Source organism: Acomys russatus, chromosome 13 (assembly GCF_903995435.1).
Source record: "Acomys russatus chromosome 13, mAcoRus1.1, whole genome shotgun sequence".
Classification (NCBI taxonomy): domain Eukaryota; kingdom Metazoa; phylum Chordata; class Mammalia; order Rodentia; family Muridae; genus Acomys; species Acomys russatus.
In genome coordinates, this window is record NC_067149.1 from 57,558,179 (window position 1) to 57,585,890 (window position 27,712).

The 27,712-nt window shown below is 45.1% G+C and overlaps 1 protein-coding gene across 2 annotated transcripts; it reads right to left on the bottom strand.

The window, feature by feature from the left end:
• Positions 1–27,712, bottom strand: Gpr19 (G protein-coupled receptor 19). 2 transcript variants are annotated; one of them, XM_051155474.1, is made up of 3 exons: positions 27,654–27,712; positions 16,397–16,547; positions 1–1,409 (listed from the first exon to the last, which is right to left on the bottom strand). In XM_051155474.1, the coding sequence occupies exon 3, from the start codon at positions 1,385–1,387 to the stop codon at positions 176–178; it is 1,212 nt and encodes a 403-aa protein (XP_051011431.1). In that variant the 5' UTR covers positions 1,388–1,409; positions 16,397–16,547; positions 27,654–27,712; the 3' UTR covers positions 1–175. The 2 variants fall into 2 exon arrangements, with proteins under 2 accessions (XP_051011431.1, XP_051011430.1); XM_051155473.1 differs by lacking the exon at positions 27,654–27,712 and having other exon boundaries at positions 16,397–16,776.

Here is a 27,712-nt window from a genome sequence, read left to right on the forward strand (position 1 = left end):
TAGTGGGAGCACTACCAACCAACAAAAAGGAACTGGAACAAAATCCACAGGAACCATAATCAATGGTGAATGCATTTTACAAAACAGAAAGTTTAGTGAAAACTAAGTAGAGCACGTCTCTGTTTATAGTTAAAGCCTTTTAATCTCTCCCATATAACAGTGAAAGAATTAAAAATTAGACAAAAGTGTTCGGTGGGTTTGAGTTGATGGGCCAGGCAAGCTTCTTTTCCCTGGCCTCACGGTCAAACGAGTCATAGACGGAGTCTTTGGTTATCGTCCTGCTCATGGGAGGGATTTCCGAGATGCCAACATAGTTTCTTTTGGCCATCCTTGAGCTGGTTGTGATGGTGTAGGCATTGCTGCGGTAGCATCTCATGGAGGACATGCAGAAGGTCTCCTTCATCCCTCTCCGGAAGTTGGCATTATAAATAGAGTACAGAGTGGGTTTCGAGGCTGAAGAGCTGAAAGATACCCAGGTGACTGCTGTGAAGACAAGAGAGCTCTTCTTGTAGTCTTGCTCCAGGGGATGCCAGAGCTGAGCCACGTGGAAAGGCAGCCAGGAGAGCAGGAATACCAAGTTCAGGAGCAGAAACATCTTGACCGTTTTCACCTTTGTCCTGGGGACAATGTTCATCGTCCTCCTCAGCGTCCGCCCATCAGTGCCTATTCTCCAGATATACTTTACGACCTTCTGGTAAAATAAGATTATGAGGACGGAGGGAATCACGAAGCCCACCAAGAAGTGGATGACAGTGTAGGCAGTTCCCTCCCAGGAGGGCGGGAGGAAGTAGTTACAGTGGCTGTCCCAGTTGGAGCCATAGAAAAAGAAGACGGGCGTCACAAAGGCCGCGTCCAAGATCCAGGAGGCCGCAATCATTTTCTTGGCCTTTTCTCTGGACACCTTGAAGCTCAGCGGGTAGACGATGGTGTAGAAGCGGTCTATGCAGATGGAGAGGAGCACGTAGATCTGCACGCCTGGAGTGAGGTACTGGAAGTAGCGCACAACCTTGCACATGGCACTGCCGAGGGTCCACCTCCCGGTGGTGAACTGCAGCACGACAAACGGTGTGCTGGCCACGCTGATGAGGAGGTCGGCACATGCCATGGAGACCACAAAGTAGTTGGTGGTAGACTGAGTCCTCCGGCTCCTGTGGATGACCAGACACACCAGGGAGTTGCCAAAGATCGAGAACAACCACAAAGCGCCAAAGAAAATGCTGGCTGTGGCCACCTCTCCAGGGTTTAGCCCGTATGGAAGGTCTGTCCTGTTGCTCATCCAGCTGCGCTCCTCGTGGAATTCCATGCAGCTGTGGTTCTGAAGGGGCACCAGCAGGGTAGCAGGAACCACAGGTGGCTGCTCGTTATCCATTCTGTGAGCAAAAACCATAGTCACTCTTTCCCTCTTAGTTCTAGATAAGACAAGAAGAGCGAGGCCTCCTGTTAAAGTGATATCATGTAAGCAGGCTACCAACAGGACAATCCTTTTTACCACACGCACTTACTCTACTATGTTTCATAAAGCCCTTTTCATTCAAGTGAGTCACGTGCTTGACCACACTTACCCTCCAAAATATTCCTTTCTCCCCTCTTCTGTTAGTCTTTCTTCTCCCAGACAACCTTGCTTCTACTTCATGTCTCTCCCTCACACACACACACGTATACACACACACACACACACACACACACACACACACACACACACACACACACACAATTATAGACCAATAGTTTTATGTATCTATTCCAAACCTAGGCTCCAGAGATGAGAGAAAGCATGTGATACTTGTCTGGGACCTCACTGCCATCCACTCTCCTGTAAGTGATATCATTTCATTCTTTATGGCTGGATCGAACTCCACTGTGTGTACATATGCATGTGTGTATGGATGATTCACACTATCCTTATTCATGTGTTGGCAGACATTTAGGCTGTGGTGAGTTGTGCTGGTGGGTGTGCTGGGATCTCTGTGACACACCGACTTAAGAGTCCTTTGTGTATAGTACCCAGGAATGGTAAAAACACTATCCACTTTATTTGACACTTAACTTGGTGGTCAATATTAGGACTTGTGCACTATAAAGAAAACATTGCCACTGGACTGAGTAGAGAACTCTGCAAGTCCCAGGATAGCCAAATCTACGACATAGTGAGTTCCAGACCAGCCAGGGTGATATAGAGACCCTGTCTCAACAAGGGAGAAAGGAAGGAAGGAAATAAGAAAGGAAAGAAACCCTAGAAAGACCAGGGAGAAAAGATTCCCAGTAAAAGAGCACAGAGAGGGCTGGAGAGATGGCTCAGAGGTTAAGAGCACTAGCTGCTCTTCCAAAGGTCCTGAGTTCAATTCCCAGGAACCATATGGTGGCTCGCAACCACCTATAATGAGATCCGGTGCCCTCTTCTGGTATGTAGGCATACATGCAGGCAGCACACTGTGTACATAATAAAGAAAGAACACAGAGAATAAACTTAGAAAAAATAAACTTAGAGGGCACTCTTCTGGGCTGGTTCCTTTTGAGGCCCCTTTCTCCTTAGAGATGTAGCTTCTTTCAAACTATACTCCCTGAAGTACTTTTCTTTGTGTGTGTGGTGCTCATTTGTCTGTGTGTAGACATCAGAGCAGTCATTGTCCACTGTACTGCTTTTTACATAAATGTGGGTATGGGTAGGTTGTAACATCCACACACTTTTTTTCAAGTCAGGGTTTCTCTGTGTAGCCTTGGCTGTCCTGGACTCATTTTGTAGACCAGGCTGGCCTTGAACTCACAGCAATCCACCAACCTCTGCCTCCCAAGTGCTGGGATTAAAGACATGCGCCACCATCGCCTGGCCCACATTACATTTTTTAAAGATTTATTTTATGTATGATGTTTTCCCTACTTGTATGTATATACACTGTGTGCATGCCTGATACCTTTAGCAGTCAGAAGATCATCAGATGCCCTAGAGTTACAGGCAGTTATAAGTCACAATGTGGGTGCTGGGAACCAAAGCTGGGGTGTCTGCATGAACAACAAATGCTCCTCACTGGGGAGGCACCTCTTTAGCCCCTCCCTCCGCTGTATTTTCTGACACAGGGTCTCAGGTTGGCTAGCACCTCCGAAGGGTTCTGTCTCTGCTCTGCACTAGGGAGATACAGGACCACTCAGCAGTGTCCAGCTTTTAAAGTGGGGTCTAGGAGATCAAGTCCGGTTCTCACACTTGCTTGGCAAGTACCTCACTGATTGAGCCATCTCCCCAGCCCCTAAAGCACATGTTTTCTAAGTGCTTTGCAATCACAGAGACCTAAGACTTTGCCATAGTTACAATGAGAGGCTATATTTTCTGCATTCGTGGACTGAAATGTGATTGAATAGGGGATTAGTTTGTCCAGAATTGCCATACTGCCTTATTGATTCAGTACTTAATCCCTCACTAAGTTTTCCAAGTTTGTTTTACTCTCACTTAGCAATACACTAGAATTCCCAGAGACCCCTAAAATATGCTGATGCCTGGGTCCCATCCCCCATCCCTGGGATTCTAATTTAATGAGTCTGGACAATACAAGGAAGCAGTATGTGTCAGAGCTCCCCGGGTGAGCCTACTGTTCCGCCATGACTAAGGGACACAGCTTCAGATGGCTTTCCATGCTTTGGTCTTCCACTGCATTATGAGTTCTGGAGAAGGTGTTATTCTTTGCTCGGTGCCCCACAGTCTAACTGAAGAACCCTGCATTAACAATTGCTTGTTAAATATTAACTAAATCAGATCTGTAAGGACAGAGAACTGGAGGTCCCCCTGCCCGTGGCCCTGCTATATGTCATGATGATCCTCAGGGGCCCAGGACACTGGTGACTGCAGAAACAGAGGAAAACATGGCTGCTGAGAAGAGGGGGACAGGTGACATTGAAATCACTCAGTTCCACTGCTACACTGAGGCTGAGGAAAGGAAGTTTAAGAGACCGCAGACAGCTCTACTGAACCTGGGGAAGCCAGCCACCAGTCATTCCGCAGTCCCAGAGTAAGAGTTCTCAAAGGCTCCTGTAAGCTTGGAATGACTGTTTCTCAGGGAATGTTTCTGAAATGAAAGAGCTCCTTAATTGGTAGCTATGAAACCTATACATGGTACTTTTAGCAGTGACAGATACAAAAAGGTACAAGTTATCTTTGCTGTTCTGCTGGGAGAGTCTCCCCTGCCATGCTTGGGGCTGACTGAACCTAGGCGCTAGTGTGCACTGGGCAAAGGCTCTTACCTACCATGGGACATCCTTAAATGGGCCTCCCAAAAGATCACGTCTCTGGAAAACAAAACAAACCCATGCTTGATTTTGCTGTTTACTATCTGAGTAGCGGCAGACACTGTGAAGTTATATGTTAACTTGTACATTCCTGTCTAGCTCAACAAATAACCCCAAAGGTTAGGCACTTGCGGCCTTGTAGGAAATTAACCAGTTGTGTCTAAGCAGTTGACACTGTTTAAACACAAACTCTTTTTTTTTTTTAAATGCCTCTAAATCTGTATCCATTCCTTCAAGGCTCTTGTAGCACCTTTATCTCCGCGTCTCCTTCAATAGTAGGTGACTCAACCTTTCTTTCATGTTCGCCCTGCTTATGTTAGTTACACATTTAACTTTTTGAGACTCAAATGTGGTGGATGGATAAAGAAAAGACTGGAAGCTAATGAGATGAAGAGAAAGAGCATAAAGAATGGAGGGATTGTTGGATGTGATGACACATGCCTTTCATCTCAGCACTAGGGAGGCAGAGGCAAGTGAATCTCTGCAGGATCAAGGCCAGGCAGAGCTGCATAGTGAGGCTTTGTCAATAGAAAAACAAACAGTAAAACCAGAGGGGCAGCGATGTGTCCTACAGGGGATGACCCCAGCTAAGCTGATCAATGGCTAGTTACTTCCTACTGAGTTCAACATCACACCTAGGAGGTCTTAAAACTCTGTAAGAGGGAGCTAGAAAAACATCAGTGGATAAAGTGCTAGCCACAGTAGAATCAAAGAGGAGCTTTGGAGCCCCAGAACCCACATAAAATCTGGGTGGGCATAAAGGCCTGACTAAGCCCAGCACTTGGGAGGCTGAAGCCAACCTGGATGACATAGTGAGATTCTGTCTTCAAAATCATTTACATTTCCTCTAAAAAGAAAACGCAATCTTGGCTTAGGGTTTTCAAAATGCTAGTTTTTTTTAAAAAACATAATTCAGTTGAAACAATCTGTAGAACGGTAATATGAAGTGCTGCAACTAAGGTCATGTTAGAACGCAGCAGTAATTTAATCGCAATGGGACTGTGACAACATTAATGCTGCCCACAATTAACACTTCCTATGGTCAAGGATGGCCTATGTGAAACCCTCCAAGGCAGATGATATTATTAGCCTGTTTTACTTATGAAACGAGCTTCAAACTTTCCCATAGGTCATTCATTTGGAAATGGTGGTCAGTTCCGGTCTTCACTCCAGACTGGCTCAGGGAGACCACAAGGGGCTTGATCTGAATCCAAAGGGTCATACAGGCTGTACTTGGGGTCTTTCTGGACTCCTCATCCAAAAGTAGAAATATAAAGTTATTTCCCGAGCCAGGCATGGTGGCACACACCTGTAATCCCAGCACTCAGGAGGCAGAGGCGGATAGATCACTGTGAGTTCGAGGCCAGCTTGGTCTACAAAGTAAGTCCAGGACAGCAAAGGCTACACAGAGAGACTTTGTCTCGGGTGGGGGGTGGGGGGGGGGGTGGGAAGAAAGAAAGAAGAAAAGAAAAGAAAAGAGGTTATTTCCCATAGCCTCTTGCCTATGGACAAATGCATACGCTCAACTTGAGAGCTCTGAAATTTGTGATCTGTCCATCCCTATCTGAGAAGCTATTGACTATTGATGGTGGCTAAGAAAGGCAGTCAGTTTTCTTTAAGGTGTGATCCCTGGTAGATTGACAAGCGCCACTGGAGGGCCCTACAACCATACATACACTCTAGAGGCAGAGGCAGGTAGGTCTCTATAAGTTCAAAGGCCTGCCTGGCTATCTCAAAAGCAAAATGCATAAAAACATAATTTTGAAAGGCAGGGGTGAAGGAGGAAATCTGACAGGAGTTAGACATGGGAGTTGGGGCCAGATATGATCAAAATATATGTTACGTATGTATGAAATTTTCAAAGAACATTATATATTTTAAAGGACAAATGTGACATGGCAAGTTTTTTCAGAATCACAGCCACCAAGTACCCACTGGAAACAGCAGCAGACAGCCTGGTCGAGAGATACCAGCTTAAGCACAAAGAACAGCACCTTTGCAAATTCAGTATGGCACGAGTGTCTTGCTTTCTAAAGACTAGACACGGGTTTGAAAATATAGAGAGGGAGTCTCTGCTTTTAAGTTTGCATCATTTTAGAAAATACTGTGGTGGGGCTGGAGAGATGGCTCTTGGAGAGACACAGGGTTTGGTTCCCAGTACCTACATGGCGGCCTACACTTACCTGTAACTCCAGTTCTAGGAAATATGAGCCCCTCTTCTGGCCTCATTGGGCACTGACACACACACACACACACACACACACACACACACACACACACAGGCAAAACAACCATACATTTAAAATAAAAATACATATATCTTTGTTTTTTAAAGAAAGCACTATGTTGATGGTTTTTCCCTTTTCTTTAACCATTCCTTTACTGCGGGCTTGCGTTGCCTGTACATAAGAAGAGAAATGCCTTTGCCAACGGCAGCTAGTGAGCTCTGAGTGCGCTCTCAGTTAACTGTACACATTTCTCCCCACCTCTAGATTCAAGAACATCATGCTGAATGACATATGTAATTAGTCAACTACAGTAGAAATATTCATACCATAGAAAAAGACAAAAATGATAAGTGATTTCTCTTCTTCTTCTCTACAGAGCCAGTTACTGAATATCTACTACCATGCTTGGTAACTTGCCCTTAACTTACAGAAACTTGTGGGTGCTGTAATGCTTTCTTGCTTTCTGAGGTGAAGACACTGTGAAAAATGCTCTTTAGAATCTCTTGAGGTAGCCAACACACGTTATAGAAAATCAATGAGATTAATAAATGTTCTAAATGATAATTGGGTACCAAAACCCTTCACAAAGGCCATTCATCCTTAACAAGTCAAACTGTAGGACTAAATCAACGGTGACAATCAAAACTAACCACCACATATGTTCTAAACACCAGACAAGGTCTGTTTGCTTGACATGATCTTAGGTGACCAGGAAAGCTTGTATCCCTCCAGGCTCTCTCATAACTACAGCAGCATTCTTTTAATCATGGTCTCCCATAATTGTGATGGCACATACCTGTATTCCCAGCACTTAGGAAGGGAGGGGACCACTGAGAGCTGAAGGCCAGCTTGGTCTACATAGCAAGCTGCAGGCCATGCAGTTTCAGACTGTCTCAAAAGACATAGAAAAGGCCAGTGGTTCTCAGTAGGCACTAGCCGTGTAAGTGAGAAGCTGAGGTAGATTCCTGGGACCTATACGGACAGAGAAACAGCTCCTGAAAGTTCCTTCTGACTTGCACACGCACACTATGGAATGCACACCCCCACACTAGCATACATCATATATAGCCATAGAGTAAGAACTTTTTTTAATTTAAAGATATAAATACTTAAGCCAGCAGTGGTAGCGTACACTTTTAATCCCAGCACTTGAGAGGCAGAGGCAAGTGGATCCCTGTGAGTGTGAGTCCAGGACAGTCAAGGCTACACAGAGAAACCTTGTCTCAGAAAAACCAAAAACCAAACAAACAAAAAGACATAAATACTTTATTAAAATACATCTGCTTTTCTTCTTTCTCTCTTTTTGCTTGGTTTGGGTTTTTGGTTTGTTTGTTTGTTTGTTTGTAGACAGGGTTTCTCTGTCCTTGTCTATCCTGGAACTCGCTCTGTAGACCAGGCTGGCCTCAAACTCAAGAGTTCCGCCTGCCTCTGTCGCCTGAGTGTTGGGAATAAAGTTGTATGCTACCACCGCCCAGCTAAAATGTAACTCTTAAAGAGCACTTAAAAAACAAAACAAAACAAAATACAGTCCTGATCTCTAGGACCTATTCAAGCAGCAAAGTCCATGGTTTAGTGAAAATGAATTCAGGTGTATACTGTAACACTCTGGCCTCGGCAGGCTGGGCAGTGCTGCAGCACTGGTGTTTACAGGAGCCGGAGGAGAGCACCTTGACAGTGATTGTGCCCAGAGCTCAGCCAAACTCCACAGTACTGAACCACAGGCCAGCGACTCAGGATGAGGCACAGGGACCTACCTGTGGCCCGGGACACTGAGGGAAGGACATTCCTTTTTTAAGTGCCTCAAGATGAACAATACATCAACTGTGTATGTAGTTCAGGCAGATCTGGATGGCCCTCTAGTGCTAAAACTGTGGCAACACACAAAACCATGGACTTGCATGAACCCGCACTTAGGACGCCATCTAGTGCTGAAACAGCAGAGCACCCACAGGCACACAGGCTTGTCTGAACTGTAATGACAAACTAAGAACCATGCCAGAGCATGAAGCCAGGGACAGAGAGCTAAGCTTTCAATGTGCAGCACACGTGAACTGTCTTTAAAAAAAAAAAAAAATGGGATTATCTCTCTGCAAGAAAAAGGATAAAATTAAATTCCCATTTCTTGGCAGGTATAAAAAGCAACTCAAAATGGGTGAAAGGTTTGAATGCTAGACCTGAAACTGCAAAACTACTAGAAGGAAAAAGGGGAAGGCCTGAGGACACTGGGACTGGCAGGTAAAGTCCACAGAGCCTACAGTCACCTGACAAGGGAGTTTCAGTTGAGGGGAATGCTCAGCTCAGACTGGCCTGTGGGCATGGCCGTGGGATGACTGTCTTGATTATTCCTTGAGGTGGGGGGTGGGGGCGAGCTCATTGTGGGAAGCACCATTCCTTGGGCAGGTCTTCCTGGGCTGTATGAGAAAGCTAGCCAGTAAGCAATCTTCCCATTTAAATGCCTGCTTGAGCTTCTGCCCTGACTGTAACCTGAAGCTGAATTAAACCTTTTCTCCCCTAAACTACGCTTGATCAGAAGAGTAAACCAGGAAAGACAGGTGCTGATGATATAGAAAACAAAAGCAAAATTAGACACATGGACAGGGGTTGGAGAGACGGCTCAGCAGTCAAAGAATGCTTGCTGCACGCCTAAAGCTCTTGCAGACCAGAGTTCCGTTCTCAGTACGCATGTCTGGCAGTTCACAATTACCTCTAACTCTAGCTACAGGGGGTCGGACAGACACCCTCTTCTGGTCATGATGGGCACCTGCATGCACAGGCACATACACATACAGACAGAAGTAAAAAGAAAATAATCTTTAAAAGAGAAAAAGAAAAGAAAAACCTGAGAGCCCTTCGACTCACAAGGCTCTGCTAGACAGACGTGTACGGAAGGTAGCGGGTTAGAAGCTGACTGCGATGCAGTGCAGAGGAGTCAGGACAAAAACTGATCCCAGCCAAGCGTGGTGGTGGCGCACGCCTTCAATCCCAGCACTCGGGAGGCAGAGGCAGGCGGATCGCTGTGAGTTCGAGGCCAGCCTGGTCTACAGAGTGAGTCCAGGACAGAAACCCTGTCCACACCCCCCCAAAAGTTGATCCCAAAGAAGAAAGCACCGGGAGTTCACAAAGAGCATGCTAGGCCAGCTGAACAGTTTGGAGAAATCAAAGAGAAACTCAGCACAAAGAACAGAGCTGCCTCAAGGACCTGAGGACTGATAGTCAAGGGAGGAAGCAGGAACCAACCTGCCACTGCCACCAGATACGAGACATCAGGACTGGTGAGAGGAGGCGGTGCTTGGGCAGTGGGCCCTACAGGGGGAGGTAATTGTCCTGGGTGGTTAGGTGCTGACCTCAAGAATCACTATAAAGTTTGACAGCCCTGAATCCAATGTCAGTTTGTGGGTCATTTCTATCTGTCATGAGGATCACTGCTGTAGAGTCCAGGAAGCCTGCAGCTCCAGTACATCATGTCCGCAGCCTCACCCCTGCAGATCTCAGCGCTGTGCTTGCCTCCCCTACACCTGCCAGCGGCTCTACACCAGAGCCACCAGAGGCTCTACACACTGGAGACTCTCAAGAGGGCAGAGCGCCTGCCCAGACAAGGCTGCAAAGCTAACTATAGTAACAAAGGTCCCTGGGGTGCAGCAAAGGAAACTGCTAAAGTGGAGACAGCTGACACCTGTCCAGCACAGGCAACACCTGCCCCTGCTTCATGCACCTGACAGGCCCAGAAAGAAGCCGTCCCAGAATTGTCTTTCCCCTCGTAAGTTCTGTTTTCCTCTTTTTTGCTGTATAGCTCACAGTGTTTTTGCTCTAACTTTTTATGTGTACACATATGTGTGCGTGTGTGCATGTGTGCATGGAGGCAGGACAATCTCAGGTTCTTTCTCAGGAATGCTGTCTATCTCCTTTGTGACAGTGTCTGTCATTGGCCCAAAGCTCATTAATTAGCTAAAACAGCTGGTCAGCAAGTCCCAGGGATCCTCCTGCCTCCAGCTCCCAGCTTGGGGATTAGTCCACAACATCCAGCATTCGCACCACGCCCAGCACATCACACAGGTGCTAGGGAGTCACATCAGGTCCTCCTGCTCACAAAACAAGTGCTTTACCTCACTGAGACCCTGAGACCTCTGAGCTTCTTCATTTTACTAATTTTTATGTTTTTGTAATTTGTTTTCGAGACAAGTGCTCACAGCCCAAGTTGGTCTCAAATTTGAAATGTAGCCATGGATGACCCTAAACTATTTTGAGATTACAAGTATGCACCCAAGTCTGGCTTTTACAAGTCTGTTTTTTCCTTTCACTGTGTGGGGCCCAGTGATCCAACTCTGGTTGCTAAGCCTGGCAGCAAGCACCTTTTCTGGCTGGGCTACCTCGCTGGTGCATTTTAGATAGGAAGAGCTTACAGAGGCCAGGGACTGCACTGCAGCTCAGGACCAGTAGTTCTGAGGTGGAAATTTCACCTCCCAGGAGACATATGGCAAGTCTGCAAACACTAGGTTCAAAGGTTACCGGTTATCTGGTAGGTAGAATCCAAGGATGTTGCTAAGCATTCTACAACAAGCATCAAAGAATTATCTGCCGCAGATGCTAACTGTGGTGAGAAACTGCTCCAGGGCTAGACTGTCTGGGTTTCAACTCATAATCTGTTAAATTAATTATCTTTGTGATTATTGTTCTCATCAATAAAATCACCGTATCCACCTGACTTACTGTCGGAATTAAGTATATGAGAAAAGGGCTAAGCCAGGTGTGGCGTTGCACGCCTGTAATTCCAGTACTTGGGAGGTAGAGGCAGGAGAATAAGGAGTTCATCTCTAACTCCTTAGCCCTTTTCTGGCTTCCAGTGGCACACACACAAAAATTAAAGTTAAAAAATAACAACAACAAAGAAAGGTGCTAAGACAATACCTAGAACAAAGCAAGATCTCAACAAATATCTGCTTTTAGTGAGACAAATTGAAAAATAGTAAGAAATACATGAGGATTTTAACAGATGCTCTTGCTTACAATGCTATATTTTCCAAATTTACTTTAAAAAAAAAAAAAAAAAAAAGGTACCGGGGCCGGAGAGATGGCTCAGAGGTTAAGGGCACTGACTGCTCTTCCAGAGGACTCGAGTTCAAATCACAGCACTCATGTGGCAGCTCACAACTATCTGTAACTCCAAGATCTGACACTCTCACATAGACGTGCAGGCAGACAAAACAGCAATACACATAAAATAAAAAATGTTAAAGTATGGTATTAACTGCATGTGTGCCTGTCCATTACCGCATGGCTAGTTACCTCAGAGTCCACTAAAAGGCATCAGATCTTCTGAAACTGGAGTTACAGATGGTTGTGAGGCACCATGAAGGTGTTGGGAATTGAACCTGGGTCCTGTAGAAGAGCAGCAAGCGCTCTTAACCAATGAGCCATCTCTCCAGTCCCTGGCTTTCTAATTTTTGAGAGCTGTTTTTATTAGTCTGACACCCAAATACATTCTTTTTAAGGTACAGAGGAAAGAACATTATTGACAATATGCTAGGATCTAACTTAGTGGTAGCTAGCAGTTTGACTTTAGACAGATTAGCTAATCTCTGAGCTGTAGTTTCCTCACTAGAAAACAGGCCTGATAATGTATATACACAATTGCTACTGAGATTAAATATGACAGCTGTTGCATGAGAGACTCCAGGAGAGGCCTCTTTAAAATTTCTGCCAAGGGGAAGTGACATTACAAACAGAGATATAACTCTCCTTCTGCTTTTAACCTATCCCCTTAAAGAATTCAACTCCAGAGTGCTGGAGAGATGGCTTGCTCTTCCAAAGGTCCTGAGTTCAATTCCTAGGAACCACACGGTGGCTCACAACCATCTATAATGAGATCGGGTGCCCTCTTCTGGTGTACATCCTGGCAAAACACTGTATACTTCAATAAGTAAATCTTTAAAAAAAAAAAAAAAGGAAAAGAAAAAAAAAGAAGAACTGAATTCCATTTCCTCCCACCTTTTGCAATGGCTCACGTAGGACATCCCACCCACACCTTGGCCCTCGGCTCTATTCCCTGCCCTTTTGATATAAAGGCCCTAGGGAGAGCTGTAACTATGCTCTACAAGGTGGGACCCAGCCATCGCTTTCTCTGATTCTGCACCTAGGTTTGCTGCCCACCTCCTCATGGATCTTTCACACTTACCTTCCAAATTAAAACCACACTGTTCTGTTAGGTCTTCTATTCAGGAAGCTCAATGGGATGCTCCTTTCAGATTCAAGCTTCAATTGGGCAGGTGGAAAGCCCAGCCAGGCCTCAGCTGTGCTGCCCTATGTACCTGACTCAGCAAGCACCACAGCAGCTCTGTTCCTGCTGTAGACCAAACTTAGCAGATCACACTGTAGGGAAGGAGGCTCTGTAGTCACCTTCCTCATAAGCTTCCCCTTTCTGTCTCTAATTAGGTTAAAAAATAATAAAGACTATATATGTGTCTGAGCATGAGCTTGCAAACTTGAGTTCAAATCCTAAGAAAGTTTTCAAAACTGTGCCCTGGCAGGGCCAGGAATGTAGCCTGCGGGCACACACAAGGCTCTAGGTTTGACCATAATGTTGCAGAGAGAAAAAATGCCTTGAGACACTTTTTCATTCAGGTCCTGACTGACACATTTTGGCTCCAGCTTGAGCTGACAGGGTCCCTAGGGAAGGGTCCATTCAGTTGTGACATTTCTTTGAGCAGTGCTCTGGGAACTGGGTGCCAGACCAGATAAAAGAATGCATGGAAGCCAGGTGTGGTAGTGCACACCTGTAATCCCAGCACTTGGTAGGCAGAGGCAGTCGGAGCTCTGTGAATTCGAGGCCAGCCCGGTCTACAAAGCGAGTCCAGGACAGCCAGGACTACATGGAGAAACCTTGTCTCAAAAAAAAAAAAAAACAACAACAACAACAAAAAAAGAATGCATGGGGCAGAATCACTGGAGACGTTCACTCTCAACCTGAGGTGAACTGTTTCATGGCCAGAAGATGTGTTAGACAAAACATCTGAGCAAAGTGAGAGACTGCTGGGATTGCTCCTGTCTATCTCTCCACAAAACACCATGAGGATTTCACCTTATGTAAAAGTGAAGGGATGAGGAGCAGTGATGCACTATGGATGCTGCTGAGCTCTGGTTCAAGATGAGCCTGGCTAATATACATAAACTCCAAGCGTAGGTTTGACACGGCCAGGTGCTCACTGCATACTTGCTGCTTCATTATAACATATGCAAACAAACAGACTCAGAGCTGGGCTTGGTGTCCAGGGACTGGGAAGGGGAGGAGGCAAAGATGGTCAGTTCAAGGCCCGTGCCAGCTACATGGCAAGTTTAAAGCCAAGCTAGTCTACATGAACGAACTAAAGAAATAAGCAAATAATAGACACAGCCCCCAAGATGGTCTCTGGGAAAATGCTTTTAAGAGTCCTGAGTCTTCCCATGGTGCATTCGCATATGCGTACTGAGAGCTGATCACTCACTGGGCCACGTTTCAGATTAGGTGTTTGGGGGAGACGTGTGTGTGTGTGTGTGTGTGTGTGTGTGTGTGTGTGTGTGTGTGTGTGTGACTGAGGGTACAACTACTCTTCTAAGTACTTTGCAAAGAGGAAAACACAATGTTTTGAGGAAAAGAGTTTGCAAATCTTTCCATATTACATTTTAGACCCAGCAACTCTTCCAGTTTCCCACACTTTGTAGGAATGAAATCAGGCACTCTATCATCAAAGGCCAAAAGGAAACCCACACAGATCAAGGGAAAAGACCTTTTTTTTTTTTAAGTTTTAGACAAAGGCTCACTTGGTAGCCCAGGCTGCCCTTGAACTCTTGGCCGTCCTCTTACTTGGATTTCTCAGTCCACACCTGGGATTGCAGGCACTGTCCACCACTCATGGTAAGAAAATCTTTTTATCTCAGACATTCTTCTGTGTGTGTGTGTGTGTGTGTGTGTGTACATGTGTGCACATGCATGCTCATGCCTGTGCAGGCCAGAGGTAAAGAATGACAAGCCTGAGAGACCCTCCTGTCTCTGGCCCCCAATGCTAAGGTTACAGGTGCACACAGTCACACTCAACTTTTAACCTCAGGGCGGATTATCCAAACTCAGATCCTCACATGTGTGTGCCATGGACTTTACACACTGAGCCATCTCCCAAGCCACAGGAATCCCTAACTTTATATATATATATATATATAAAAGTATTAATTTTTTTTAACCTTTAAAAAAATAAAATAAGGCCTGGCAGTAATGGCACGCACCTTTAACCCCAGCACTCAGAAGGCAGAGTCAGGTGGATTTTTGAGTTCAAGGCCAGCCTGGTCTACAGAATGAGTTCCAAGACAACCAAGGCTACACAGAGAAACCCTGTCTCGAAAAACAAACACACAAAACTCCAAAGTAATTTACATAAAGAGATCTTTGTTTTAAAACAAAAAACCCATTCAGGCATCATAGTTAATATGCATAATTTTTAAAGTTCTTAGTCTTTTTTTGAGACAGGTGTCTCAAAAAGCCCAGGCAGGCTTCAAATATGTGGCACTCTTTCTTCCCAAATGCTAAGATTACAGGCATGAGCCATCACACCTGGCTTGATATATTCCTTTTTTTTTTTTTTTGAGAATCAGATGAAAACAATATGATTAGGCTGGGTTTGCGACTAGGTTCCAAGGATGGAAGAATATTTCTAGGTTTGATTTAAAAAGTCAACCATAACATGATTCTAGGTTTATCCTTTTTCCATTAGGCATCAGTGATTACCACAGTAAGACCTGTTTTACTACGAGATATCTATGCCGCACAAGAGGGAGAAAACAGGCAATTACTTACTGGTTATGGAGGGTACAGAACATGACTATGAGGATAATTCAAAATTAAGTATAGACCTCACTGGGTATCTGTTTTAGCCAGGCAAGCTGACTCAATCTTCTAGTAGCATCAGCTGAACAAAATTTGTAGCTCAATAGACTGCTGACATCATCTGAGATAACACAAGCAGGCAAGCAGCACAGCTCAGTGATTAAGAAGGGGGATTTTTAAGAGTCTTCGGATTCAACTCTTCTTCTATTGTGTGCTACCTAAGTGACCCTATGTGTTCCTGACCTGCTCTATGCCCAAGTTCATCTCTAAATTGTATTCTGTACGATTACTTATGCCTGGAACGATGGCTTGCACACATCAAGAACTTTCCCAAGTATCTGGTAAATGAAATTAAACGTGTATTTGCTAGCTCGTCTCTTTGTGCTAGGTGGTAATACTCAGAGAAACCAAGATGAGTGTATAGCAGATTGTAGCCTTTACGTTTGGCAGATTCCTGCAAGAGCTTCCCTGAGGCTTTCCATAAGATGTAGAATTCTGTGCCAGTCTAGTGTCCTAATGGCTTGGGGATAATCACTGGTGCTCCTGGTACTGGGGACATCAGAAGGAGGGTGAGCTAACAGCACAAAGGAATAGCAGGACTGCCCACTCAGGCTCCCTGAGCGACTGCCGGTAACCTCTGGGAACACTGGCATGGAGCAGCAGCTCAAAGGGATGAGACAGGGTTTCTTATAGTGACAATGAAATCTCGCTCTTCTGAGTAATGACCCTCCCCCTCCAGGATTAAACAGGGAGAAATCCTTTCATCAATGAGTTTATGGTTTTATTATCAATTACTATATGCAATTTCCAGCCAATTTTTTTTCCCCTCGATAGGAGCTTACTCTGGAGAAGTATTTATTTTACAGAACTACCTAGGCATCTTTTCTGGACCTGTAACAAATCTAGCACACGTAACGAGCATCTAAGCCAGGACAAAAATCTCCAAATTGCTTGGGGCGGGGGGGGGGGGTAGACAAGAGAAACAGAAGGTACTGTTCTCTCAGCCACATTTCAGCTAGGACAGAGGACCTCCAGCACATACCTTCATCAGGACTTGGTCTCAGAGACAGGCTCCGTGGGTCTTCTTGGTCAGGAGCAGCTGTCAGACATGACTTCAGAGGTTGCCACAAGCCACCGGGAAACCTTCGGAACACACTCATATCTGTTGTCTGCCTGCCCTCACCGCCTGCTTCCTGGTAGGCAGACAAGATGACGCTGTGCAGGGTTGACTGTTAAACCATCTTCCCACCCCCAGCCCCACTCTCAGTGCCCCTCCCTTCTCCTTTCCAAGGCTCTGGAATGTGTCACATGGGAAATGGATCATGTGGCTTGGGGGGAAATGTGGCCATCTTTTCTCTCCCTTCCCCCCACTTCTCTTTTCAGGAGCAAAGCCACAGAAATCTCTGACCTGATTGGCTCTGATCTGAAAATCTCCATATGAAAAGAGCAAGATCCAGCTACACAGACCTACAGCCTTGCTCGGTTTCTTATCTTTCTTTCTTTCTTTCTTTTTTCCAATCAAGTAATTTTATCCTGAACTTTCAGAATTGCTTCATAGGGGAAGAAAATTATGCTTTCTCTCCAATGCCTCATTCTCTTTCTATTATCAGCATCCGGATGTGGCAATGTGTTCCTTACTCTATCTCGGGGGCACCCTTAGAGTGGTGTTCAGCACCACGGACAGCATTGCCCTCCTCCTGCACTCCTTAAAGCCATTTGTCTATTTCAGGTAAATAAAACTATTTTTTAAAGCTTTCCCCTGAAGTTTTGTACCTAAATATAAAGCACACCATGTACTGGGGCTCTGACTTCCTCTACTGCCAGCCGACTTCACGTAGGAGAACAAATAACTTTTTAAGTTCACTACGTCTTTATCTGCTTTCTAGCCCCGATTCTGCAACTTACCATTACCCCTTAAATATACTCTTAGGGGTTTCATTTCTTTTTGGGGGGAGGGGGACTCAAGACATAGTTTACTATATGCTCCTACATCTCTACCTACGGGGGAATCCCCATCAACACACAGGAATGGTGGGGTGCATAGCCTAGATGTTTCTAGCCCTGACAGTGGGCCTCAGGCAGAGTTGAACTGGAGGCAGGACAGAAGCCTGGTTGCAGCTATTTTGTGTGGGTCTCTCCTGCTTTGCTGACGTCCTGGTTGCCATGGTGCTAGGTAACTGCTGAAGGGGACTATTGCTTTCAAAACCGGTCACCATGGGACCCTGCTGACTAAAGAAAGGGAAAAAGAACTGAATTGTTGCAGAGGGCTTTCAGTTAACACTTGCAGAAACAAATCTACCTTTCGGACTTCTTCCTGACTGGATCGCTGTGTGGCCCTACATGCTGCCAGGGTTCTGGAAACCCTTATTTTATACTGAGACAGTAAGTCCTCCCATTACCCCCCCCCCTTGCTTCTTTCTTTAAAAACCTTTCTCGAATGAACTAAGGGTACCAGCTCTGTAGAGCATGCGAGGACTGCTTCCACAGAATGCTGGGAAGAACACAAAATAGGCATTTCTCTTTGAAACTAGATATCTGCCTTTTGGAAGCCGCTCACGGGACTCCTAACAGCATGCTGCCGAGATATCTAAGAAACATAGTTGTCTGGTGACCACGAAAACCAGCCTGCAAATGCCTTGTCATTTTATAGGAAAAATTAAAATATATGTGCAAACAGGCTGATAATTTTTTTTTTTTTTAACTAAATTCAGGTACTAATCAAAGGGCATTTGGATTACCCCAAATAAGGAATTTAAAGTAGCTTAGCTGGGTGTGGAAAGGCCCTTCCTGACTACTCAAGCCCACTCCCAGGATCAACGAGCCGAACCAACTCCACACACGCTATGTACACACACAGTGTGTGTGTGTGTATGTGTGTGTGTGTGTGTAGCACATTCTGATGTTGAATCTTCTCTGCAATCACTCCCTAATTACTTTCTGAGACAGGGTCATGTCCTCATCAAACCTGGAGCTCACTGACTTGGCTAGGCCTGCAGCCAGCTTCAGCTTTTGACTTGAGTACTAGAGACCAAAACTCATGTCCTCAAGCACTTGTACCAGCCAACTCATCTCCCTAGCCCTGTGTTTTCTACTTTCATTTTATGAAAGGAACCAGGTTCATTGCTTTTTATATAAGACTCAGAATATCTTGCTATGTGGCCCAGGCTAGCCTCTAGCTCATACTCCCTCTAACCCTACCTCCTAGTACAGGTATATGGCCTGATGCCCAGTTAGAAACTCAGCTCTTAATTTTAACATTTGCTGCATTTAGAAATAAGGATTATCTACTTGTTTAGTTTTGTCTGGCTTAGGCTGTCCTCAAACTCATCATCATCCTACCCGCCTTCTAAATTGCTGGGATTACATCATTTGTTGCTGAGGTGGGCTCCACTGTGTTTGGCCAGTCAGCAGGATGGAGACAGGGTTTGTCTGTGTAGCCCTGGCTGTCTTGGACTTTGTAGACCAGACTGGCCTCAAGTTTACAGAGATCCACCTGTCTCTGCCTCCCAAGTGCTGGGATTAAAGGCATGGGCCACCAGGCAATAGTCAGTAATTATAACAGCACCAAGAACAACTAAGCTGGGAGTGGTTCTACCAAACCTCTACCCATAGCATTTGGATGGCAGGAAGACAAGTCCAAGGCTAGCCAGGGCTACAAAGCAAGTCTCTATCTCAAAAAACAAAGAAACAAACAAACAAAAAAAGCCATCAAATGTGCCTTGGGTCTATTACTATCTCAGCACTTGGGAAGCTGAAGCAGAAAGATCATTAAATTTAAGGCCAACCTGGGCTACATACAAAGGTCTTATCATTAAAAACAAAACACTATGGCTGGAGAGATGGCTCAAAGGTAAGGTCCTGAGTTCAATTCCCCGCAACCACATGGTGGCTCACAACCATTTATAATGAAACCTGGTGCCTTCTTCTGGCTTGCAGGTGTACACTCAGGCAAAACACTGTATACATAATAAATAAATCTTTAAAACAAAACAAAAACGAAGCACTATACTCACCCACTCTTCTGTCAAAACTTCCAAGGGTATATCCATTGAACTTATAAACCTCTTGAGGACCAAACAAAAGTGAATAGCTTAAATAACTGGGTAACTAATCTTTTTAAGAGACAGGAGCAGGATGGCTTGCTTGTAAAGGTGCTTGCCACCAAGCCTGACTGCCTAAGTTCAAGCCCCAGGACCCATGTGGTAGGAGAGAACTGACTTCCATACATTGCCCTCTGTAGAGGAATTTTTATTTAGAACATGGCTGCTCTGGCAAGAGATCACATCCATCTTCTAGGTCTGTATAGCTAGACTACAAACACATCTTTAATGCAGGAGACAGAGGCCAGCAGATCTGAATTCAAAGCCAGCTTGGTATAGAGCAAGTCCAAGCATCTTTAATCTTTAAAGCCAAACAATAAAGGTAAAGACAGTTTGTAGAAGGAAGCACCCATGTTTGAAAGTGATGTCCAATTTGAGTGGCAGAAAAGGTGACAACCAGAGAAAGACTTGACAGATTAGGATATGCCCAACACACACACTCTCTCTCTGTTTCTCTCTCTCTCCCTCTCCCTCTCTCTCTCTCTTACCTCAAACTTAACAGAAATCTGCCTGCCTCTGCCTCCCAAGTGCTGGGATTAAAGGTGTGCACTACCACTGCCCGGCAATATGCCCAACTCTCACGAGACGGGAAAGGAAAGGGAAGCTACTCGAGGGCAGTACAATGAGGAGAGAGGAGGCAGTTTTACCCGGAGAGTTTTACAGAGAGGTTGAATGAGAGAACAAGCTAGACACAGGTGAAGACAGAACATGGGGACGAGAGAGAACGGGGAATGAGAAAGAGCCAGAAGACTAGAAAAGATTGCTGGAGTTAGACTGAGGCCAAGCAGGGCAATTCTGGGCTAAGAGAGAAGCCGGATTGAATAAATCAGTTGGGAGCCAGAACAGCTGAGCTGAACTAGCCAGCCCAGAACTCCGTAAGAACAAAAGGTGAACTTATTAAGCAGGAAGTCTCGGAGGTTGAAAACATTCTAGGCCTAGGTTAGATTGTACAGAAGCTAGAAGCTTCCAGGACTAGGCCTCGGTTAGCAGAGGAAGCAAGCCTCCGAGACAACAAGTGAAGTAGGAGGGGGGGAGTTAGATTTACAGTCCTCTGACCTACACACACACACACACACACACACACACACACACACACACACACACACACACACACACACACACACACACACACACACACACACACACACACACACACACACACACACACACCCTGGCGTGGATATGCATGCAAAGATACGCACAGACTCAGTAAGTGCAATCAATATTAAAACAAAAAATAAGGAGGATCTTCCTAATTGCTTCCAACATTAACTGAAGAAAAAACAAAAACAAAGCAAAACTCCCACTATCCAAATGTCCTGGGACATTCACTGAATATTTCTCTCCTTTTTAACTTATGTCTCAAGCCTCCAAACTTTAGGCTTGAAAGTTTCTGTCCTGTCCACTCCAAAACAGACTAGTCTCTCAAACGGTTGTTTTGGAGGTTTTGTTGTTTTTTAATATAATCTTCTCCCTGTTTCCGTGTGTCATCTACTTCCCACCTATTGTGGCTAATTATCAGCCTGGCTAGACTAAAGAAACCGCGCCCCCCCCCCCCCCCCCCGCCCCCGGAACTGGGAGACATCTCCATGGATAAAGTGCCAGCCCTTCACGAGAGGCCCAGCACTCATGCAAAACCCTACACAGAAGCAAGAATCTGAGATGCCAGTGCTGGGGAGGCGGGATCCCTGGGCCAGCCAGCCTAGCCAAACTACACACACCTACACACACACACACACACACACACACACACACACACACACACACACACACACAGAGCAATAGTGAGGCACACTTTTTTAGTTTATCTGTGAGGATGTTGCCAGTGCATTAACTAAGGAAAAAAGATCCATCCTGGATGTGGGCTACAGCAGCCCGTGGTTAGGACCCTGAAATAAATAAAAGAGAAAGGGAGAAAGCTGAGCACCAACACTCACCTTGGCTTCCTGAATGAGATGCAATGTGACTGCCTCAAGCTCACACTCATGCCTTCCTTCCCTTCACGCTATATCCCCTGCAGCCCTGGGCTCTTCTCTTCTCACAGTGCTTTCTGCCGGGTGTTCGGTCACAGCAACAGAAAAGCAATTCTCACAGCACCCCTCCAACTTAAGTTACTCACATCTTTCTTCTTTTATCTTTGGTGCCGAGGGCTAAACCAGGGTGAAGGGCAGGCTAAGCACTCATTTTGTAGTAAGCCCCACCCCTAGCCACATCTTCCTTTTTACCATATACTACTTTAGTTTCCACATATATTTCTAAGCTAACTAGGTGCTCAATAACCTTATATTCCAGCATATTAAATAAATGTGAATTTGGGTATTTACCCTAAAGCAAATTAATTTTTTTATTTTTTACTGTTCTTTTAAAAACATCTTGTGTGTTTTGATTCTTTTACCCCTGAATTAAAATTCAAGTAGTCCTATTATTTTTCCTGGATATTTTTTCTTAAAACACACTACTAACTAACATATTTTTGTCTTTGTTTTGATTTGGTTTTTGAGACAGGGTCTCGTGTACCCCAGGCTAGCCTGAAGGGCTCACTCTGCAGCCTGGAAATGACATGCATCACCAATGATGGGGCGGAACCTGTGGCTTCATGCATGCTAGTCATGACTCTACCAATTGGCATATGTCCTCCCAACCCCCTTTGTGGCTTTTGTAATTTTCAACGTGCTTCTTTCTTCACTCCACTCTGCAGAATTTGTTCTTCAGCCAGTTCATAATTCTAGTGACTGTGCCTGCGCAGTGGACTCTTTGCCTCCTACCCGAAGGGTGCTCAGCCATTTCACCAATGTTCTTGCTAGAAATGAGAAGCGCTAAAGCCTTTGTCTTTACCCCCCCACCCCCACTTTAGCAGCCTCCGGCTGACAACCTTTCCCATTCGTTCTTAGTCTCGAATATTGAGAGTTCCTGATGCCGCATTACTGGATTTTCACAGCCTGATGCTCTCTAATCTCAGCTGGGTCAGCTGGGGTTTGAGCAAGTCTTCTGTACAATCCAGTCCTTAGCTGCCACACCTCCAGGATGACACTGCATTTGGTACAGAAAGCTGCAACTTCAATAATGGCAGATACAACATAACCTCAATCAGCCATGCACAGTGGCGCACGCCTGTGATCCCAGAACTCGGGGAGGCAGAGGGATCTCTGTGAGTTCGAGGCTAGCCTGGTCTACAAAGCCAGTCCAGGACAGCCAAGGCTACAGAGAAACCCTGTCTCAAAAAAAAAACAAAAACAAAAACAAACAAACAAAAAAAAAAACCCATAACCTCAATTTTCACAGCATCAACCCCAAATACTTTCTGTAGAGAAAAAAATAAACTATATTACAAAAAAAAAGTTCGCTGTCCCCAAGGATTCGATCTCTCTTCATTCTCTTCACTTCATTAGGGTTCTATTTCTCTTCCTTTTCTGTTTTTTTAAGACAGGGTTTCTCTGTGTACCCTCAGCTCTCCTGGAACTTGCTCTGTGGACCAGGCTGGCCTCAAACTCATAGAGATCCTCCGCCTCTGCCGTGCCAGGATTAAAGGTGTGTGCCACCAGGCTCAGCCCTAGAATTCTGTTCTAGCATTGCCCTAAAGAAGCAAAAAGATGGACTGGACACCTTCCACAAAGAACCAAAAATTCATACTGGCATAGCACTAAACTTTGAACAAGGTCTAAAAGACACTGTTTCTGTTTTTAACATCTACAAAGAAGAAAACACAACACTAGCAGGGTTTGTTAATTGGGAAGGGCTTTTGAGCTTATGAAGGAACACAGGCTTTATGAACACTAAGCATGTGTTCTACCACAAACCTCCTAACTACATTTTCCCTCCAACTAGGCCTCTCTTTTTCTTGTTTTGTCCCCTATGCAAAAGCACTGGTCCCCAGCAGACGAACCTCAAGTATCATTTGTCTTTGGCTCACTCAACCTCATGAAAATCACCTGAGGGTGGTGAGATGGTTCAGGGAATTAACTGCTTGCCCCACAAGCCTGGTGGCCTGAGCTTGATCTCTACAACCTACATAAAGGTGGAAGAGAAAAGTGACTCCATAAAGTTGTCCTCCAATTCCCCATATCCATGCTTTGGCATGTCCATGTGTGTGTGCGCGCGCACACACACACACACGCACACACACATCAATAATAATTAAAGTTTAAATAAAACACTACCTGAGACAGGGATCAATCTCTCATGCATGCCTGCTCGTCCGACGAGGAGTATCTTTCATATGTATGCTTGGTGTCCTAAAAGCAGGACCCACTCAAAGATAGCATGCAGGGCTGCAGAAACGGCTCAGGGGTTAACAGCATGGCCTGCTCTTCCAGAGGAACGAAGGTTAATTCCCAACACTCAAATCAGGTAGCTCATAAGTGCCTGTAACTCCAAATCCAGGGGGAATCCAATACCTGTGCTCTTCTGAGGCTACCTGCACATACACACAGCCATATACAAATACATACAGAATTCAAAAAAACTTTAAAAGCATCTTTAAAAAAAAGAAACACTGACTCCCTCATAGGGCAAAAGATATTCTTGGCCATAACTACTGCACTTGGGTCTTAGTGTCCAACCATGGTGGTTTCAACTTGTGAATTACTACAAGTCAGAGTTATGCTACTAAAAAATAGTTTGTGTCTAAGAAAGTGAAGTTCCTGGGGCTGGAGCATGTACCTCGATTGGCACAGCACCTGTCTACCTGCCTAGCACATATAAATAGAACCCCTAGGCACTTGAGGACAAAAAAAAAAAAAAAAAAAAAAAAAAAGTACTGACATATATCTATAATCCCAGCACTTGGGAGGTGAAGGCAGGAGAGACAGAAGTTCTGGGGTTACCCTGGGATACATAGGGCCTCGTGTCCAAAATCAAACAAACAAACAAAAAAGAAATTTCACTCCCAGACATTCTTCATTCCCCCAAGAGATTTTGTTTTCACTGAAAGGCTATAAAGAGGCTTAAACCTCACTTTTCCCATCTGTCAATAACAACAAAGCTATTGGTGTGGTGAGAGCCATCTCATTCTCTGATAGGCTGCACAAAGGCTTCATAACCAACGCCTGCTAAAAAGGCATTCCCACCTGCCCTCCCAGGAGAGAAGGCCGCCCGGGTGCAAACACTTTAGTCATGCCTTCCCCAATCAATGAGCAGAACAGCTCCAGGTGGCAAAGAAACCAAGCCATCTTTTGTGTTGCCTGTACTAGATCAAAGGGAGGCTCAAAGTCTTTCATATGGCTAATTCAGTATGCTCCTACCATCCAGAGTAATGACAACACTAACTGCTCCCAAGTTCATATGATTACTCCAGTGCTTTTCCTCCACAAGACACACCACTGTGGCCACCTCATCTGTCTGCTTATCTCAAGGCCCTGCCTTTAATCTCCAGAAAATCTTCTAATATATAACTAGGCAGATCAGGAGGTCGTAAGCCATGTGTCTAGTTGCTTTTTGTTTTCTACTGGGAACTCTTTAAATGGTGGTTCTCAACAACAATTAACAGCTTTAAAAAATACTGACGGAGGCTGGGCGTGGTGGCACACATCTTTAATCCCAGCACTTGGCAAGAGAATCTCTGTTGTGAGTTCGAGGTCAGACTGATCTACTTAGAGAGATCCTGTCTCCAAAAAAAAAAGGAATTTTAGATTACAGTGTGTGTGTGTGTGTGTGTGTGTGTGTGTGTGTGTGTGTGTGTGTGTACACGCATGAGAGAGTATATGCATGCCACAGCATGTGTGGAGAGGCCAAAAGAGATGGCTCATCAGGGTAAAGGTGCTCTCTGTCCCACAAAGCAGAACTAACAAGCTGAATTCCGTGCCTGGAACCCAGAGAACAGACTCCACAGAGCTGTCCTCTCACCTACAAACGCACACTGTGACACTGAGCTTCCACATTACATCATACGCAGACACACACTAATTATAAAGATAAAAGGTACTGATGCTGAGCCAAGGCTCGGCTGCCCCACGTTTTCCTGTCAAACCTGATGACTTGAGTTTGATACCTGGGACCCATATGACGCTGGGAGAGAATGACCTCTTGCAAGCTGTTCTCTGACCTCCACACACATGCTGTGGCACGCATGTACTCCCTTATGCATGCACACAAACACTAAATACCTCCTAAGTCTAAAAAGCCTAAAGAAAAAATACTGCTGTCTAAGCAGCAGTCCCAGACATTTTGATTTAATTGATCTAGGATAAACCAAGTATTAGGATCTTTCAAAGCTCCCCAGGTAATTCTAATGTGCAAGGTAAAAAGCCTTAAGGCTTTCTAATACAGACAATCTTATGCTCGATGCAGCACCCACAATTGGTGGGTGGATGGCAAGCATGAATGTTGCTCATGAAACTCTCCTTTAGTGATCATATATGATATGCTAAGTTCTACACCGTTAAATCACAATCTTTTCAATAGTAGCTTCTTTTGTCTCTACACTAATTCTTTTAAAAAAAAAGAAAAAAGAAAAAAGAAAAAGATTGCAGAGCTGGGCTAGGTGGTGCACGCCTGTAATCCTAGCACTCAGGAGGCAGAGGCAGGCGGATCGCTGTGAGTTCGAGGCCAGCCTGATCTACAAAGAGAGTCCAGGATAGCCAAGGCTACACAGAGAAACCCTGTCTCGAAAAAACAAAACAAAAAATTTTTTAAAAGACTGGAGAGAGGAAGAGGTGTCTCAGCAGATAAGAACATTGTCTGCTCTTCCAAAGGACTCGGTTTCAATTCCTAGCACACACATGGAGTCTCACAACTATAACTCAGGAGATTCAACGTCCTCTTCTGGCCTCTAAGGGCATTGGGAACACAGAGCACTCATACATAAAATGAATAAATAGATCTTTTCAAAAAGCTACGTTCATCCTTATTCCACTTTCACTATAACCCTGACTTTACACATAGGAACATGAGGTGATGGGATGTCCTATGGCATGACTGGCAGATCCAAAGGTCAAGCAAGCCTCAGGTTTTGGATTCCCAGTTCTCAACCGTTTCTGTGATATTACATCTAGATTGTGGATGATCCTAGGCCCCAAAACAAAATATCTAGGCCTCCACCCAGAAATCCTATTCCGTTGCACCCCTAAGTTTTCCCTGCATTTTCCTGTGGATTCAGCACATATGGCCCGCAAAACAGAATACTGTGTGTCCAAATACAGTGCTTGGGAGAGACCGTCCTACCAAGGTCTACCTTCATTCCTTCCTCTCTCCACCCCCACTCCCTACCCTCCAACCCCCTGGCTGTTTCCCAGCTAGGTTTAAGCAATTCTCCTGCCTTCGCCTCCCTGGATAGCTGGGACTGTAGGTGACTCCGTCCCTGGTTTCCAAGGACTTTCCTCTATACATTAATAACTAGATCCCTGTCCACCATTACCAGTTTTAATTTCAAGGCATCCCGTTCTTTGTTTTCTTAAAGATATATTGCCTCCCTAGCCACTGCTCTTCCGTTGAGCCTAGTAAAATTATATAACCCTGAATCAGTCTTCCTATGTTTACTCCACAGAGCACACAAAGGACCAAAATATATTCACAGCTGTTTGCAGCACACACCTGGAGTGTCAGCTATGGGGAAGTTGAGGCAAGAGGACTCTCTGAGCCTAGACTTTGAGCCCATTTAGGCCAGTTGGATCAATACAGTGAGGTAAATCTTTCACACAGAAAGGGAGAGAGAGAAATAGCCCCCACCCCCATCCATTGGTTTCACATCCTCAGCTTCAGCCAAAAAGCAGATATAAAAAATATTGAGAAGAAAAAACTACATCTGTACTGAATGCTTTTCTTGCCACTACTTCCTATACAATATAGTACAGGCCCTATTTACACAGTATTTACATTGATTTACATATCACAAACAACCTAGTGACTGTTTAAACTGTACAGAAAGATGTCAAAGGTTATATGCAAATAGTACAGCTTATTCCACAGGGGACTTGAGCATCATGGATTTTGGTACTCGTGTGAGGTCCTGGAAACCACGGCTGGAAACCACGGCTGGAAACAGCGAGAATGACTGAATACCGACTGTACCATATAGCGCTGCTCCCAATACTGACGTGAATTCTACTGGTAGACTATAGACTAGGAACGTGCAATCTTGTAAATGAGCCAGTGCCACATCTGAATGACATGTTAGCTAAAGTTCTTTCTGGATGAGGGGTGAGGCTGGTGAGAGGTGCCAGGGCATTAGACTGGAAAGAGGACACTTCAGGCGGTGGATGGTACCTTTGAGAAGCTGCAGGGCAAAAATCCAGTGTTTGTGCTGGTGTTCCGTGTGTCCTGGG

Coding starts and splice junctions, on each gene's coding strand:
- Gpr19 (XM_051155474.1), bottom strand. CDS start 1,387: ATGGTTTTTGCTCACAGAATGGATAACGAGCAGCCACCTGTGGTTCCT.